At 48.6% G+C, this 17,624-nt stretch overlaps 1 protein-coding gene across 1 annotated transcript; it reads left to right on the top strand.

Moving 5' to 3' along the window:
* The first annotated feature begins 2,492 nt into the window (after nt 1-2,492).
* Nucleotides 2,493-17,168, top strand: KIF22 (kinesin family member 22). Its single transcript, XM_024744490.1, has 14 exons — nt 2,493-2,579; nt 9,193-9,388; nt 10,920-11,047; nt 11,138-11,292; nt 11,519-11,728; nt 11,809-12,039; nt 12,176-12,329; nt 12,454-12,589; nt 14,479-14,647; nt 15,164-15,332; nt 15,716-15,783; nt 16,573-16,785; nt 16,879-16,938; nt 17,029-17,168. Exons 1-14 carry the CDS (start codon nt 2,495-2,497, stop codon nt 17,074-17,076), a joined length of 2,022 nt encoding a protein of 673 aa, XP_024600258.1. The 5' UTR covers nt 2,493-2,494; the 3' UTR covers nt 17,077-17,168.
* The last annotated feature ends 456 nt before the right edge of the window (nt 17,169-17,624 follow it).

Below are 17,624 nucleotides of genomic sequence, written 5' to 3' on the forward strand. Positions count from 1 at the left end.
CAGGCTTGAAGGACAGAATTATCTGCTTCATCCACTAGTCTCTTTCCAATTTTTATGGCGTAAGCTCTTGTATTCAACTTTCCTCTGCTCTCCTTTGCTACTTAAGGATCTAGTTTGGAAGTTTTTAAAAAAAATTACTGTTTCTTTCTCTTGGAATATCAGGTGTTTAACAACCCTAATTTCCACCAGGCAGATGCAGCTCTTGATACCCTTCCCTTATAATTCTTTGTTTATTGTCTGTCACCATCACCCAGTCCCACACCCATCTCCCCCACGAAAAAAATTAACTCCAGGAAAATAAGAACCACATCTGTCTTCTTGTTCACCATGGTATCCCCACCACCTAAGACAGTGGCTGGCACACTACAACTGAACACTGTGGACGGAATTATCTTATTCTCTTGGAATATCAGGTGTTTAACAATCCTAATTCCCACCAGGCAGATGCAGATCCCACCATTATTCCCTTTCAAGAGCTGAAGAAATGGAGGCAGAAAGAGGCTAAATATCTCTACCCCAGGCGGCCTGGCAACAAAGCCCCGTACATAAGCTATTTTTTCAACCTCAGAAGCCCTGACTCCCTGACCTATGCTCTTCCCACTATTTCTGGCAGGTAACTTACCAAATATCTGGGAACTGGCAACAAATGTGAAAACATGAAGAGCCCCTGTGTAAAGCGCAGGGAAGACCAAACTGCTAATCATCTAATAGTTCTCGAAGTGTGGTCTTGGAAATTCTGGAGATCCCTGAGACACTTTCAGAGGTCTCCAAGGTCAAAATTATTTTCATAATAAAACTGAGATGCCATTTGACTTTTTCCCTTGCATTCTTCCTTGGGCATACTGCCGAGTTTTCAAGAGGTTATATGATGTGTGATATTACAACAGACTTGACTACAGAAGCAGACATGAGAATCCTGGTATTTTGTCTTGAATCAGACATTAGATTTGTAAAAATGTAAAACAATGCCACTCTTGTTACTATTTTTTTGCTTTGGAAAATAGTCATTTTTAAAATTAAAATGTTTTCTATGTTCTATGTAATGGGTTTGTTATTGTAATTTTTGGCAATTTTTTTAATGGAGATATAATTCACATAACATAAAACTTACCATTTGTAAGTGTACATTTTAGTGGTTTTTAGTACATCCACTATGTTGTGCAACTATCACCAGTCTAATTCCAGAACATTTCCATCACCCCCAAAAGAAATTCCATACCTATTAGCAACAGTCCCAGTTCATCAACCCCTTACCATCCCTTGGCAATCATAAATCAACTTTCGGTCTCTACATATTTGTTTCTGTAATTTTTAAGTACATTAATACATGTTTTAAACTTGTATTCATTTCTAACACAGTAAATATGGATAAATAAAGTCCATATAAACAGAAGATCTTTGGGGCCTCAGTTTTTAAGAATTCAAAGGGATTCCAAGGCCCCAAAATTTGAGAACCGTTGGTCTAATATTTGGTTTTTGATAGGCTGGACATAATGTCTAAATCAGGGCCCTACCAGGAGCTCAAAGATGGGATGATCATCCCTGGTTAGCTTCCAGAAGGGATAGGGAACTACTTAACAGACGACTAAACCCACAGGACATGGGACCAAGGGTGAAGTTGACTAAGTAACAGACTGAGCCATGCTTTAACCCTCACTCCGACGTGTTGAGTGCTGAGTTACAAAGTAAAGAACATCCGAACTGGTCTCCTCGGCTCAGACATGCGACATAAGGGGACACAAATGTCACCTGGCCTCTGCACCCCAGAGTGGCTGTGGGCTCAGCAAGAGGTGAGTGCAGCATGACTGTCCACAATCCAGCCAGCCTGGGCCTGACCTAAATTAGTGACCAGACGTTAAAGCACCGTTGACTTGTCCTGAGGGCAAGTCCCCAAACCCACAAAATAATTCCCGCCTCACAAGCGCGAGAAACAACTTCTGAAGCAAGAAATTGTAAAACCGAAGACCACTACTAGTCGTTTGGAATATTCCCATTTCCGCGAACATCTTCCTTATTCCTATAATGTGTCTAATTATGCCACTAGAATAGCAAAAGTTGTATTCAGTTCAGAGAAATTTTTGGATAAATCGATGAAGTGCCTTCGACCACCCTCTGCTTGATTCGTACCAAAATTCGTAATTATTTGAGGGGGTAAAAAAATGAGGCGAAAACTCTACACTTAACGCAAATCTATGCCTCGAAACCCAAAAGGTAAAAGAAACCCAGGGCCGCGCGGCGCTCACCAGCTCCCCCGACGGCCACTGCGGCCAACGCGTCGGGCTCCGGAGTTTGCGCGGGAGCGCCAGTCGGACGTCAACGGCCGCGTAGCCGACGTGCGCGCATGCCTTCTACTCCGGGGGAAACTTTTTCTTGCAAGACCCGGAGGCGAGCCCTAGAGGGCAGAATAGGGGCGAGGCACAAGCTGAGACTTCCGGCGGCAGGTAGCCGTGATTGGTGGAGCCCGGGGAAGAGGGCGGGGCAGCGGGAAATTCGAATGGAAAGGCGGGCCCAAGGAAGGAGAAGGATGGACGCGGGGGTCCCGGCGCGGAGGCGACGCGAGATGGCGGCGGCGACCTCGGGTACGCGAGCCCGGGCAGGGTGGGTGTCGTGGTCTGGAGACTTGTGGGGCGATAAGTCGGAGTCCGGTCCCGGCTCCGCGAGTTGTCCGGGAGACCCAGGAATAGCGCGGGGGCGGGGGCGGGGGGGAGCTGGGAGTATGGGAGTCGTAGGCTGCTTCCTCCTCACTGTTTCTTGCTCTCGACGCAGATCAGTAGACCCGGGTTGAGACCTGGTTCCGGCGCACTTTTGAGCCCAGCGCACTTTTCCCTTGTGAGCTTCAGTTTTCTTCGTAAAATGGGGACAATGACCCATCTCAGATTACAAGAGAAAGCGAGCGAAGAGTAGCTAATACTCTAACCATAGGGACAAAAGGGAGCTGGATGCGCGTCTGGGGGAAGGGTTCATGTGTGACGTGTTGTTTGGGTGCAGGGAGATCCCTGAGAGAGGTAAGAGTTTCAGACGGGCTGCAGCTGGGTGAGCTGACAGCATAGGATGTGCTGGGATCACAGAAAAGGGAAATAAGGGACTGTTTGTCTCCTTACGCTCTAGCCTTGGCAGTCAGCGCTATTTTAGGGTTGGAAAGGCTGTTAGGACATTCAGAATCTTGTTCTCTCTTCCTGTAGACTGAATTCTGATCAATGATTATAATGGGCACCATAGTAATTTATTTGAGACCTTAGTGTTTGTTAGCCCCTGTGAAGAAACAGCTATCTAGTAGGATGTCAAACACATGCTGAGCCCTTGCTAGGTGCCAGGCACAGTTGTAAGTACTTTATGGTGATGAATCATTTAATCTCCACACAATGCTATGAGGTGGTTTACTGTTATTGTTCCTGTTTTACAGATGAAGGAACTGAGGCATAGGTGGGTTAAAAAGCTTGCCCAAAGTTAACACAGCTAGTAAATATTGGGGTCTGAATTCACACCCAAGCAGTCTGATTCCAGAGCCTCTGCCCTTAACCATTATGCCCAAGCACATGATATTCCTGCTGTCTGAGCACAACACCCCCTCACCCTTCTAAGACCCACTGTGTCTGCTACATAGTAGATATCATAAAAATGCTTGAATGAACATTGTCCCTTCCCTAGAGGAGCTTATAGTCTGTTTCAGTAGATAGTCATATAAATCTATAACATGAAAAGCAACGAGAGATATGTATAACCTGCTATAGGGAACGCAGAAGCTGAAGTAAACCCTTGGGTATTCTGGGAAGACTTCATTAAGGAAGTGATATTTGAAGTGGGTTTCAAAGGTTGGATAGGAGTTTGCCAGGCTTTGGTGGGATGAAAAGACCACCAAATGATCGATTTCTTTTTTATGATGTAAAGAGAGGCCAAAGATGCTTTCTTTGGCTCAATTTCCTCATCAGTAAGAGTTAAGTTGAATGAAGCTTGGGAATTGTGGGAGAGGGGAAAATTAGGAGAAATAATTAGAAGTGCTAGCTTTGCCCAACCTTGAAGTTGCTTTTATGATGAAAGGGATAGACCATTGGCAGATGTGTGCATGTGACTCTCCATCTGTCCTCCCCTGGACTGTGAGCTTTGAGGCAAGAATGGCAGTGGCCACTTTTATGAAGAAAACAGGAAACGAACAAGCCAATGTTTTATGTTAGTCAGTCAAATCTTAGTTTGTTCAGCAAATATTCCCTGAGAGCCTAGTCTGTGCCTGGCATTGGGAATATAAAGGTGAGCAGAGTTCACAGTTACTTGGAGAAGACAGACAAATATGCAATTACAGTGGGGTGTGATGAGTGCTTGGATGGAGAGCCCATGGAGAGCCATGGGCTCACCTAACAGAGCCTTAATGGGGCAGTAATTTTACAAGGGAAGGGTTTTTTTAGAGGAAGTAAGGTGTAAGGATTTACCTCAATTGCTTGGGAGGCGGCAGGAGGTGTAAGGAAGATATTCCAGGGAGAGAGAATAGCATATGCAAAGGCCCAAAGGTGTGAGAGAACTTGGTGTGTTGTAGGGATTGAAGGAAATTCATCATGACTGAGAGCTTACAATACAAGGAAGGAAGTGGAGGGAGAATGATTGGAAGGGAATGAGACTGGAGGCAAGGAGACCAGCTGGGAGGCTGTTGAGATGAAGACAACCTTGGCAAAGATTGTGCAGTGGGGATGGAGAGAAGTAGACTCATTTAAAAAGGTAGACTTGACAGATGCTAATGAAGAGTGTGTGGGAAATGAGAGAGAAGGTGGAGTTAAGAAAGACTCTGCCATCTTTGGGATTGGTTCCATTTATTTACATTAGAGAGCATAGAAGGAAGATGGGGTTGCAGAGAGATGGGGAAGGATTCAGTTTAAGATGGGTGGAGTTTGAAATACCTGAGAGCCATGTAAGAAGAGGTGTCAGGGCAACAGCTGGGAATGCAGATCCGAAGTTCAGGAGAGCCTGTGGTGTGGAGCTGTCAATTAGGAGTCATCAGCTTTGAGGCAGTAACTGAAGCCAAGAGAGCAGGTGACCTTGCCCATGATTAGTCAGTCAGCAGTGGTTCTCAACTAGGGGCAGTTTTGTTCCCCGTGGGGACATTTGTGATGTCTGGAGACATTTTTGGTTGTTACACTCGTGGGGCAGGGGGGGGTATGTGCTACACTTCCTACAGTGCACAGGGGGCCCCACCCCCAAAGAATTGTCCAGCCCCCAATATCATTAGTGCAGAAATTGAGCAACCCTGATCTGGAGAGAGGATAGAAGGAGTTTAGGAAAAACATTTAAGACTGTCAGAAACTGAGAAGGAGTGAATAGAGAGCTGGTGGGTGGCAGGGAAACTAAGGGAAAAGTAGTTTCCCAAAGAAAAGCAGATCAAGGGTGTTGAATACTGCTGCAAAGTCAAAACAGGATGGGGACCTAGCTTGCCTATTGTATTTAGCAGTAAGGAGGTCATTGGTGACCCTGCTGAGGGCAGAAGTGAGTTGCTGCCTTGAGGGGAGTGAGTAGCAAGAGAAAGTATAATAATAACAATAACAGTAGCTTACGTTGCTGAGTACTTACTGCCCGCACTGTGCCAAACGTTGTATGTACATTATTCCTCTGACCCCTCACAGTCTTATGAGGGTAGATACTGTCATTTTTATAACAAGTAACTAAGGCTTCAGCTTCCCTGGTGGTTCAGTGGTTAAGAATCCGCCTGCCAATGCAGGGGTCACGGGTTGGAGCCCTGGTCCCGGAAGATCCCACATGCCGCAGAGCAGCTAAGCTCCCTGAGCCACAACTACTGAGCCCATGTGCCACAACTACTGAAGCCCACACGCCTAGAGGTTGTGCTCCACAACAAGAGAAGCCACCGCAATGAGGAGCCCACGCACTGCAAGGAAGAGTAGCTCCAGCTCGCCACAACTAGAGAAAGCCCGTGCACAGCAACGAAGACCCAACACGACCAAAAATAAATAATTAATTTTTTAAAAAAGGTAACTATCCAAAAACAAACAAACAAAAAAACTAACGCTTGATAGAGGTTAAGAAGCTTTCCCAAGGTCACACATCTGGTAGATGGAACTTGTCTCCGACTCTAAGGCCCATGGGGACACAAAGATGAAGGGACTGAGAAGGCCCGAGGAATCACATAATGAACTTTGGAGTTAGACCTTCATCTGAAACTGTCACTAGCTAGCTGTTGACTATGGGCAACCTAGCTAACCTCTCTATACTGACGTTTCCTCATTTGGAAAATGGATGAATATATAATAAAACACTTACTGAGCTTTTATCAAGTACCAGTGCTGTGCTAAGCACTTTTATATGAATTACCTTATTATTGCCTTAACAGCCCAACTAGTAGTTATTTTTATTTATTCCCACTTTTACAGGTGTGGAAATTGAGGCACAGGAATGGAAAATCATTTCCCCAGGTTACTTAGTTAGTTGTAAGTGGCAGAGCTGGGATTAGAACCCAGGCCATCTTACCTTGAATTTTTTCCAACCTTGAATTATTACCAACTTGCTTACTATGTACTAGTTACTCTGTTGACATTTTACTTCTTTCAATCCTTGTTAAGCTCTTCCAAGGCCCTCCCCACCCCATTTCATAGACAAGGAAACTGGGGCATATGGATGTTAAATCACTTGCCCAGGGTCACAAGCTAATAAGTGTTAGAGCTGGAATTTAAATTCAGCTCTGTCTAGCCAGAGTCTCTACTCTTTCTTCAACACCAGACTTCCCCTTCCCTTTTTATTGATCACTGAACTTCCTTAAGTGCTTCTGTATCTGCCATCTTTCTCTGTTCTCACCAAAAAAACCCTGGGAAAGATAGGAAAGGAGAGGCTCCTGCACACATTTTTGACAAGTCAGTGAACCTCTTTGCATCTTAGCTTTCTTATCTGCACAGGTGCATCTGCAGGTTTCTACTTACTTCTGACTTTTAGGATTGCCATGAGGGTCAAGTGAAAACTAGATGCCCAAGTGCTTTGTAAACCTTAAAGTGAGAAATGGTGTTACTAGCTTCATTTGTCAGATGAAGGAACAGAGGCCCAGTTTTTGTTTTTTTTTTAATATTTATTTATTTGGCTGCGTTGGGTCTTCATTGTGGCATGTGGGATCTTCCTTGCGGCACGCAGAATCTTTTGTTGTGGCATGCAGGCTCTAGAGTGCACGGGCTCAGTAGCTGCAGCACACGGGCTCAGTAGTTGCGGCACGCGGGCTCAGTAGTTGTGACGTGCGGGCTTAGTTGCCCTGCGGCATGTGGGATCTTAGTTCCCCAACCAGGGATCGAACCTGCGTCTGCTGCATTGGAAGGCGGATTCTTAACCACTGGACCACCAAGGAAGTCCGAGGCCCAGTTTTTAGAATGGACTGTCTGCTATGTGTATACCTTACTTATGCATAAGGTTCTTCCCAGGGTTAGTCTGTCCACCTTTTTGTCCTGCTGTTTCTGTGTGGCCAGCCTCTTGCCTTATATGAGGCCTGTGGTTCCCAACAACCAGCTGCTACCACCAGCAAAAAAGGAGAGAGTCAGAGCTACCAAGAACTTTCCCATGTACCCAGTTGGTACATCACAGGGAAGCAATACGACATCCTCATTAAAAGCAGATTTTTAGAGATGAGATCTAGGTTTGAATTCTGCTATTAGCTGTGAGTTATAGTATGGTATCCTCCAATATAAAATAGAGAAATACCCTCCTCGTAAGATTTTTTTCAGCCCATTCAATCCTCACAGAAATAGAGACTTTTTTTCTTTTAGTTTTATCTTAACTGTGTTTTCTAATGATAAAAATAATTCATAATCCCCCCCCAGCCCCCTGCCAAATGACTTAGATTTAATTATGGGAAGCAAACTAAACAGAAATCTTACCATAGATGATTGCATGTTAGCGCCTTTGCAAACTGAGCTGGGACAGAAAGGGACTGGGGTCTGCCTCTTAACCTCATCCCTTCCAAAGATGTCCACAGTGTCATTATTATTATTATTTTTAATGCAAACATTACAGCATTACAGAACTGGGTAACATAGAAAATAAACACACATAATCCCCCATTGAGAGAAAACCATCATTAACAGGTTGACGGGGGACATATGTATGTATGTATGTATTTATATGTATAATAAACCAGGTAAGAAACAAAGGCACAGAAAGGTCAGGCAGTTCATTGACTGATTTTAGATAGGGGCATATGTCAACTCTTTTAATCCTAGAACAACCCCATGAGGTCCTGGTCTGCTACACCTTGACTGATCAAAGTGTGTCCCACCAGCAGTAGCAGCATCACCTGGGAGTTGCTAGAAATGCGGAACCTCAGGCATCTCCCCAGGGACTGAAGCCAAATTCATATTTTAACTAGATCTTCCAGGTTATTTGTGTATACATTACAGTCTACACCCCACTGGACCTACTTACTAAGTAGGATAGGAACTGAGGCCAAGCCTGGGGACACCCACAGCATGGCCAGGGTGGAAAGAGCTTCCCCCAAAATGAGCTGTGGCCCCCAGCCCTCCCAGTGGTATCCGCAGGACCCCAGCCTCCAGGCCTCCTTCCCTGCCTCTGTTGTCAAGGTTACGGGGGTCTCTAGTCTACCAAGATGCTGGGGTTTTGTTCTGCTTATTCCTCTGAAGAGCAAAAAGACACAATGTAGATTATGGTACAAGATAAAGTAATAGCCGCATGGCTCCAGGCATAAAACACTGAGGTGCTTGGAAGAGCTGCTGTGCCTCTACGAGTGTCTTCACTGGTAAAATGGGACTAACGGCAGCTACCTCTCAGTGACACCATGGAGATTAAAGTGTGCCTAGCATGTAGTCAGTGCTTCATAAATGTTAACGTTTGCTAAGTATGCAATCTGGTTTACAGTCCCAGCCTATAGATAATCTCTCTCCTTCAAACCCCACCCCACCCTGCCCCACTGCACTCTGCCTGAGACCATGTATTTGATTCATCTTTTTCTTCCATCCTGCCCTTCTGTGCTCGCCGTCACCAAGAGAACACAGTTCTCCTGCCTCACCAGTTCTCCAAGGGGGCCGTGCTTTCACACCTCCAGGCTTTTGCACGTGCCTTTCTTTCTGCCTGGAATGCTTGGCAGTGACCCTACTCATCCTTCAGGGGTCAGCTAAGTTAACTACCTCCTCCTCCAAGACCCCTACCCTTACTTCTCAGCAAAGCTACCACCATGCTTCACACCTAAAAATTGTCTTCTTCCAGGAGCCGGTCGCTGTCGGCTAAGCAAGGTGGGAGCTGGCCGGCGCCCACCTCCAGCTCGAGTAAGGGTAGCTGTGCGACTGCGGCCATTTGTGGATGGAGCAGCTGGAGAAAATGATACCCCCTGTGTACGGGGCCTGGACAGCTGTTCTCTAGAGATTGCCAACTGGAGGAACCACCAGGAGACTCTCAAATACCAGTAGGGTTCAGGCCACTCTCCCTCCTATCCTCTCTCTTCTAGGCCTGCTCACACTATCACTTGCCCAGACAGTTTCTCAGACCTTCCTCCTCAGGATCCTTGCTCCTTCCTTAGCACAGCTTTGTTCGCCACACCTTTGTTTGTTGATTCAGAAAATGTTCATAGGTGCCCACTGTGATAGGTTCTCTGTAGGATACTGTGGGGAAGACTGGGGGCTAAATCAGACACAAGTTACTGTTCACAGTCTTACAGGGGAAATAGGCACAAAGTGGGGAAGGAGCAGCAAAGGTAAGCAGGGGAGCCCCGCCTCGGGTCTTGGGGAGGTGTGGGAAGGGTTGGGGGAGCACAGACCAGCTAGCCAACCCAGGCTACAGCTGGGTGGTGTTGGAGACAACCACTTACATTTGGGGATAGAACTCACAAGGGCAGCTACTTTAAAATTCCTTTGGAGATTTAAAGTTCAGCCTCCTTGGCCTGTTATTCTAGGCCAGAGGGTGGCAAACTACAGTCTGCAGGTCAAATCTGCCGAGAATCTTTTTTTTTTTTTTTTTTTTTTTTTTTGTACGCGGGCCTCTCCCTGTTGTGGCCTCTCCCGTTGCGGAGCACAGGCTCAGCGACCATGGCTCATGGGCCCAGCCGCTCCACGGCATGTGGGATCCTCCCAGACCGGGGCACGAACCCATGTCCCCTGCATTGGCAGGCGGACTGTCAACCACTGCGCCACCAGGGAAGCCCTGCCGAGAATCTTTTTGTAAATAAAGCTTTATTGGAACACAACCACACTTGTTTATTTACATATTATCTGTGGCTGTTTTCTGCCCGACTGCAGCGGCAGAGTTGAGTAGTCGTGAAAGGAACTATGTGGTCCACAGAGCCCCAAATATTTATTATCTGGCTTTTTATGGAAGAAGTTTGCCAACCCTGTTCTCGGCCCTTGCCAATTTGGCTTCAGTTTCTTTCCAGCCTTATTCCTCCTAACACATGCTACACTCCAAGTATACTAATCCCTGCTGTGGCCTTAGCCACAGCTTCTCCGCTGGAGTGCAGTGAATGGACTACAGGTGTGTTGAGTCTCATCTAGTCATAAGCAGCATCCTCTCTTTACTCCATTACTGTGTACAAATACTACTTTCTGTATATCCTGTGATATACCCTGCCCTTTCATACCATGTCTTGTTTGTGTGCTAGTTTTGATAGAGTATCTTTCTCTTCTCTGGCAAAATCCTCCTTCCCCAGGCAGAGTGCTACTCCTCCTTGTGCGTTCCCACCTTCGTTTCCTGAATTGCAGCAAAGTATGGGTATCTATCTATGCCACCAGGCTGCAGAACTCCCAAGAGCAGGGACATCAAATTCATCTCTGTGTTTCTATGCCAATACAGAGACTGGGATGGAACGGTGTTCAGTGGGTGTTTTCTTAGGTCTTTGTGCAAGAAAAAGGATAGAGACTCTTAAATCTGAGACCAGTTTTATCCTCCTGGTCTGGGCGAGAATGGAACCCTCCACTAATCCCCTCCTTTCTTCCTGCCTGCAGGTTTGATGCTTTCTATGGGGAGAGGAGCTCTCAGCAGGACATCTATGCAGGATCAGTGCAGCCCATCCTAAGGCACCTGTTGGAAGGGCAGAATGCCAGTGTGCTTGCCTATGGGCCCACAGGAGCAGGTGAGGAAGCCAGATACAGAACAGCTATGGGTCAGAAAGGACTCGGGAGTGGGGAAGAAATTCTCACAGCTCTTTCCGCTCCTTTTCCAGGGAAGACGCACACAATGCTGGGCAGCCCAGAGCAACCTGGGGTGATTCCCCGGGCTCTCATGGACCTCCTACAGCTCACAAGGGAGGAGAGTGCTGAGGGCCGACCATGGGCCCTCTCTGTCACTATGTCCTATTTAGAGATCTACCAGGAAAAGGTGAGGCCCCTTTCTTATCGGGGAGGGAAGAGACAAAGGGTCAAAATCAGACCCAGTTCTGGAACATGAAGCTCTGCTCTAGCAAGAAGGCATAAGACCTGGAAAGACAGAGGTTGGGGTAGTGGATGGCACAACTCTGAGAATCAGCAGAGAAAAGGAGCCCGATAGCCAGGAAGTAAGCAGCCTGTAACTGGAGGATTGGCCCTACCTCCCACTGCTCAAACAGGTATTAGACCTCTTAGAACCTTCATCAGGAGACCTGGTGATCCGAGAAGACTGCCGAGGAAACATCCTGATTCCGGGCCTCACACAGAAGCCCATCACTAGCTTTGCTGATTTTGAGCGGCATTTCCTGCCAGCCAGTCGAAATCGGACAGTAGGAGCCACGAGGCTCAACCAGCGCTCCTCCCGCAGTCACGCTGTGCTCCTGGTTAAGGTGAGGCCCACTGACAGGGGTGAGGACCAGGGAAGCCCCTGGAGCCTGAGCTAAACTGGAGCCCTTGCTCTTACCCCCAGGTGGATCAGCGGGAACGTTTGGCCCCATTTCGCCAGCGGGAGGGAAAACTCTACCTGATTGACTTGGCTGGCTCAGAGGACAACCGGCGCACAGGCAACAAGGGCCTGCGGCTGAAGGAGAGTGGAGCCATCAACACCTCCCTCTTTGTACTGGGCAAGGTGGTCGATGCGCTGAACCAGGGCCTTCCTCGGGTGCCCTACCGGGACAGCAAGCTTACTCGCCTGTTGCAGGTCAGGCCTCCCATCTCGGGTAAAAGGAGCTGGAGAAGGGGGTTCTCAGGCCTCCTGGGGTGTTGGGGAACAGCAGTCAGATAAGGGGAAGGTGGGGCTTCTGACCCACCCACCCTGCCCCATCCCCGTCCCTTAGGACTCTCTGGGTGGCTCGGCCCACAGCATCCTGATCGCCAACATTGCCCCTGAGAGACGCTTCTACCTAGACACAGTCTCTGCACTCAACTTTGCAGCCAGGTCCAAGGAGGTGATCAATCGGCCTTTTACCAATGAGAGCTTACAGCTTCATGGTGAGGACTGGGGTTGGTAGGAGTGGAAAGGCCCAGTCTGGACAGCTGGGGAGTTTGCTAAGTCCACCAAGCATCAGCATAGAGGTTGACCCCCTTTTTCCCCTACCCTGCCATCTTCCCCTAGTCTTGGCACCTATTAAACTGTCTAAGAAAGAACTGCTAGGCCCATCAGAAGCAAAGAGAGCCCGAGGCCCTGAGGAAGAGGAGACTGGGAGTCCTGAACCCCCAGCAGCTCCATCTTCTGCCTCCCAGAAACTCAGGTGAGCAGAGAGGGAGGGGTCTTGGGCATATTCCCTTTCCTGTTGTGTCTGGGTTGGGTGCAGAGTAGCATTGGGTTTAGCCTGTCGGATCCTTGAGCTGTAAACTTGTTCTTCCACTGGATTCACCCAAAATCCTCTACTGAATTCACTGAAGTGCTAAGATCAACCTCCAGCCTTGACGCTGCAGCTGGGGGCCATAAGGAGGCTCCCCCTTGAGCTCCTAGCCCCGCCTTTCTGTTTTCCAACCCCTTTAGGCAGTCAGCAAAATCTCACATTTTGGCACCGATGTTTCAAGGATGAGTACTTTTGCTTCTGGTTCAAGGAGTAATGAGGACCCGGTCTTTCAGGTCCCAAGGGTAAGAGCAAAGCAAAGGAGATAAGAGATGAAGAGAGATGTCTCATTGAGACTCAGTCTGTATGTTAGAGTCCAACCTTTCTGTGACTTTCCATGGAGTCAGTTGCTGTCCTAACTTTGCCCTGCTTCTACCCTCAATCCAAACAAAGCCTCTCTAAACCAGGGAGGTGTGTGGCCTCCCTCCCTGGTTCTGATAGCCCCACCTCATGGCCCAGTATGCACTAACATTCAGGTCACCCCTGTTTAGTGGTCTTGCTTTCCGTGTCTGGCCACCTAGCCCTTCAAGGAACCAGCTGCAGTTTGAACTTTGTCCTTTTTCTACCCCTAACCCAAATGAAGCTTCTCTAAACTCTATAAGTCCTAAGACTAGATGTGACCTGAGGCGGCCAAGGATTAGTGTACAGTCTGCCCCCGGGGACTATTGTAGTTAAGGATGGCATACATAAAAAGGTGCCTGGTGCTTGTGGTCACTTGGAACCCCATCTCAATCTTGTCCTTCTTAAGCCATTTGTCAGCAGTCCCCTCTCCTATGTGTACAGACTCAGAGAAACACACACACCCATACACCTGTATTATGTGTGGAACAGGCAAGGTCTCTGTCAGATAGGCATCTTGGGTAATCTCAGAGAATGGGGCACATCAGACCTAGACAGACCCTGACTTCAGGGAGCTCAAGTTTCAGTAGAGGAAGCAAGATGGGAACATCAGTATATGATGCAAGGTCGATAGTACAGAGCACAATAAGGAAGGAGGATCCTCTTGTTCTGTGAGAGCCGGGAAGGAAGAAATGACTTCTGTGTTCACCCATATTTTCTGATCCTGCTCTTCTAGGCACTTATACACAAAGAACAGGACAGTCTGTCCTCCAGGAGCTAGTTCACAGTGTAGGAAAGAAGATATACAATCAAGCTGGCATCGTGGGAAAGGGGGCATCAAACTGACTTTGAATGATAATTGAGATCAGGTGTGAGGGGAAAAATTCCAGACAGAAGGAACAAATGTTTGACATTATCATGTTCAGATTAAGTCAGGACTCTGTTTGAATGGGCCTTTCCTACTGCTCACAGGAGAAAGGCTTGGCATTTGAGGTCTTCAGTAGTTTTCAGAGCCCTGCTGAAGATGACCTCCTCTGTGAATCTTTCACCGACTACCCCTCCAAATGGACAGGCACCTGGCCCTTGCTATCACCTTATCACGGTCTCTTACTTTGTTAGACAGTGAGTGCCTTCAGGGCAGGGTGGTGTCCTAGACCCCATGAATACCTGCCACTCAGGTGTTCATTAAATGCTTCTTCTCATCTGATCTCCTGGCATCCCTGAGAAGTTACTTGGGCAGGTAGAGATCAATCCCCCTTCGCCTGAAGAAGGCACAGCACCCAGAGAGTCTCGCTGACTTGTTCAGGGTTGCCTAGCAAGTTAACACCAGGGTTCTGGAACCACAGAAACACCAAGTTAAGGCAGCATGAGGGAAATCTGCGGCTGGAGAGGGTGATGAGAGAAGAGGTAAGTGGGGAGTAACTTCTTTGTCTGCTCAGCCCCCTACAGAAGCTAAATAGCATGGACCCAGCTATGGTGGAGCGCCTTCTAAGCTTGGACCGTCTGCTGGGCTCCCAGGGGAGCCAGGGGACCCCTCTGCTGAGCACCCCGAGGCGAGAGCGGATGGTGCTTATGAAGACAGTGGAGGCGAAGGATCTGGAAATTGAGGTAAGTGTTGGGGGGTTGGGGCTGGTATTCCTACTGGCCTTGAGAAGCAGCCTGAGGATCTTCAGATAGGGAAGGACACTGAAAGGCTGGACCAGTATCCAGTTTTCACCCAACACTGGAATCCCTCAGTTCTCCAGCTTCTGCTTGAATGTCCTTAACATGGCTGAACTTTGAAAAATAATTGAGGTCAGATTTGAGGAGGTGAGAGAAAAAAAAATTCCAGGTAAAAGTACAAATGCAAGACACTGCCATTTCCTAAAACTCAGTTCATATTAAGTGAGGACTCTCTGCTTGAACTTCCCTTCAGTATTTCATAAGGAAGCTTGTTCCACCTCTGGACAGCCCTGATCATTAGAAAGCCCTTAATTACACTGGGCTCCAGTTGTCTCCTGGTCATTTCTCCTGTTAGTCCTCGCCCTGCCCTTTTAAGGCCTCAGGGTCCTGTACACTCACTGTCCTAATCTACTGCCCTAAAGTTGGATCTGGGTCATATCTCTCCCTGATCCTTTCTAACAGAGGCTTAAGATGAAGCAAAAAGAACTGGAAGCCAAGGTGCTGGCCCAGGAGGCTGCGGACCCAAAGGAGAAAGAGAACTACTCTCCCACAATGCTCCGACCCCTTGCCCGCCGCACAGTCACAGTGGCTAAGCCCCTCAAAAAGGCTGTGGTGATGCCCCTACAACTGAGTAAGTTTGGCTCTGGCGGCCAGGAGGGCCCAGATAACAGAGATCTTAGAAGGAAGGAGGTGTTTGGAGCAGCTGTCCTCATGTCACTCATGTCCTCCCACCATGGGAAGGGGGAGGGGGATGTGAAATAAGAGCTGGGTGCACTGCTCCCGGGCATTTAGTACCATGGGGTAGACTGACCAGTGCATGACTGATTATCATGCAAGACCAACTGAGGTTAGTTTCAAATACAGGTATAAGAAAGGCCGTGTGGAAACGGAACAAAAGAAGATTAACTCAGGCTGGAGGGGAACTGGGAAATCAGTAATGGAAGAACCAAGTGGCTACTGGGGGGCTGAAAAGTGGCCTCTGCTGTGATTCCAGCTCACAATTCTTGCTTTCAGTTCAGGAGCAGGCAGCATACCCAAATGCCGAGATCCATATCTTGAAGAAGAAAGGCCGGAAGAGAAAGGTGAGACTAGCGGAAGGCTTAGGCTATACCTAGAACCCAGGAGAAGTAAGGGGTAGAGAGCTCTAGTGGGAAGAGTACTGGCCAAAGAGTTACATGGCCTGTCAGAACACTTATCAGCTATTTACAACTCTTCCAAGTTGCTTATCCTCTGAATGCAGTGACGTCTCACAGGGCATTTAGGATGAAATGCAGTAATATGAATGTACTTAGTGGGCTGGGTGTCCATCACCTGTTACTTTCCTTTCTTCGTGATGGCTCTTACTCTCAGTCAGTAGCTACTTACTAAGTACAGTGTGCAGCCTGGGTCCTGCCCTCTACAAACTTCAGAGCCCATTTAGGCAAACAGCCTAAACTGTCAAGAAATGAAACAACACTGGAAGACCTACCTAAAAACTGAGATGACATCGGGAGTGTGTCACTTGTTGAGTACCTTCTATGTGCTTTCCTAGGGGTGAAAGAGCTTATTCTGTCCTTTTAGAAGTGAGGAACCAGAGTTAAGAGCTTACTATGTGTTTTACATTCATTAACTCATTTGATCTTCACAGCAACACTATTCTACTCTTTCACAAGTCGGACAAAATGAGAATCAACCCAGAGAGTGACCAGAGGGAAGGGTTTTGGGACAGACACTGTACAGGAGGGAGAAGAAAGAGAGGCTGGGGAGGGCCGGGAGGTAGGTGCTGTTAGGTTCCTATCCTTGGCAGAGGAGTCCAGAGTGGTGAACAGCACCCGGCAGTAAACCACTGCTGTTACTGCTGTTTCTGTCACTCACCTCCTCCTGCCTCATAGCTGGAGTCCCTGGATGCCTCAGAGCCGGAGGAGAAGGGTGAGGACTGCTGGGAGCTACAGATCAGCCCGGAGCTACTGGCCCATGGGCGCCAAAAAATATTAGATCTGCTGAATGAAGGGTCAGCCCGGGATCTGCGCAGCCTGCAGCGCATTGGCCAAAAGAAGGCTCAGCTCATCGTGGGCTGGAGAGAGCTCCACGGGCCCTTCAGCCAGGTAATGGCCCAGGGAGGACAGCCCCGGAATGGAGTTGGGTGGGGGGAGCCTGGCATTCCCTAGACCCTTTCCCCATCGCTGCTGTCCTGCCAGGTGGAGGACCTGGAACGCGTCGAGGGCATATCCGGGAAACAGATGGAGTCGTTCCTGAAGGTGAGCTCAAGAGACTCGGGCCCCCTCCTCCCTCTAGCCTGTTCCCTGCCCGGCCCTAACGCCGCTCTCCCTTTCCCTCCTGTGTTGCAGGCGAACATCCTGGGTCTTGCCGCGGGCCAGCGCTGTGGGCCCTCCTGACTGCCGGCTGTCCTCCTCACTCTGCCTTTTTTTTTTTCTTTTTAAATCCTTGTGTAATTGCTCGTCCTGTAAATACAGTTTTCACTCCGTTGCTTCAGCCTGATTCTTGGGACTGCGAGGGCGGGGCCGGGGTATAATTGCTTTGCGGATGGGCCACAAGCTTTGCGGGTTAACTTCTTCGGGCGCCATCTTTGGGAAAACACGAAGCAACGCAGGATTGTAAATAAACCGCTGGAGTGGGAGGGGGAAGGGACGGTGGCCGAGAGGACACAAAAAGCTACCGCGAGAGTCCGAGGACGACAACCGTTAGGCGGGCGCGCGCTTAGAGTTTAGCCCCGCCCCATCCGTACCCCCGGCGCGCGCTCCCCTACTCTCCCGCTCGGCAACGACAGCGAGCTTGTGCGCGTGCGCGCGAAATAACGGCCGCTGGTGGAGGGAGGCGGGGGGTGGAATCTTTGAGGGGGGAAAGAGAAGCCGCCCCGTCTCCCGCGCGCCCACCACCTGCGCCATCGTCAGCCAATCAGCGGCCGTCTCAGGGGTCTCGCGCT

This window comes from Neophocaena asiaeorientalis, unplaced genomic scaffold (genome assembly GCF_003031525.2).
Source record: "Neophocaena asiaeorientalis asiaeorientalis breed wild unplaced genomic scaffold, Neophocaena_asiaeorientalis_V1.1 scaffold91, whole genome shotgun sequence".
NCBI classification, from domain to species: domain Eukaryota; kingdom Metazoa; phylum Chordata; class Mammalia; order Artiodactyla; family Phocoenidae; genus Neophocaena; species Neophocaena asiaeorientalis.

Coding starts and splice junctions, on each gene's coding strand:
- KIF22 (XM_024744490.1), top strand. CDS start 2,495: ATGGAAAGGCGGGCCCAAGGAAGGAGAAGGATGGACGCGGGGGTCCCG. Junction 14,648..15,163: donor CGAAGGATCTGGAAATTGAG/GTAAGTGTTGGG, acceptor CCTTTCTAACAG/AGGCTTAAGATGAAGCAAAA. Junction 16,786..16,878: donor TCCACGGGCCCTTCAGCCAG/GTAATGGCCCAG, acceptor CTGTCCTGCCAG/GTGGAGGACCTGGAACGCGT.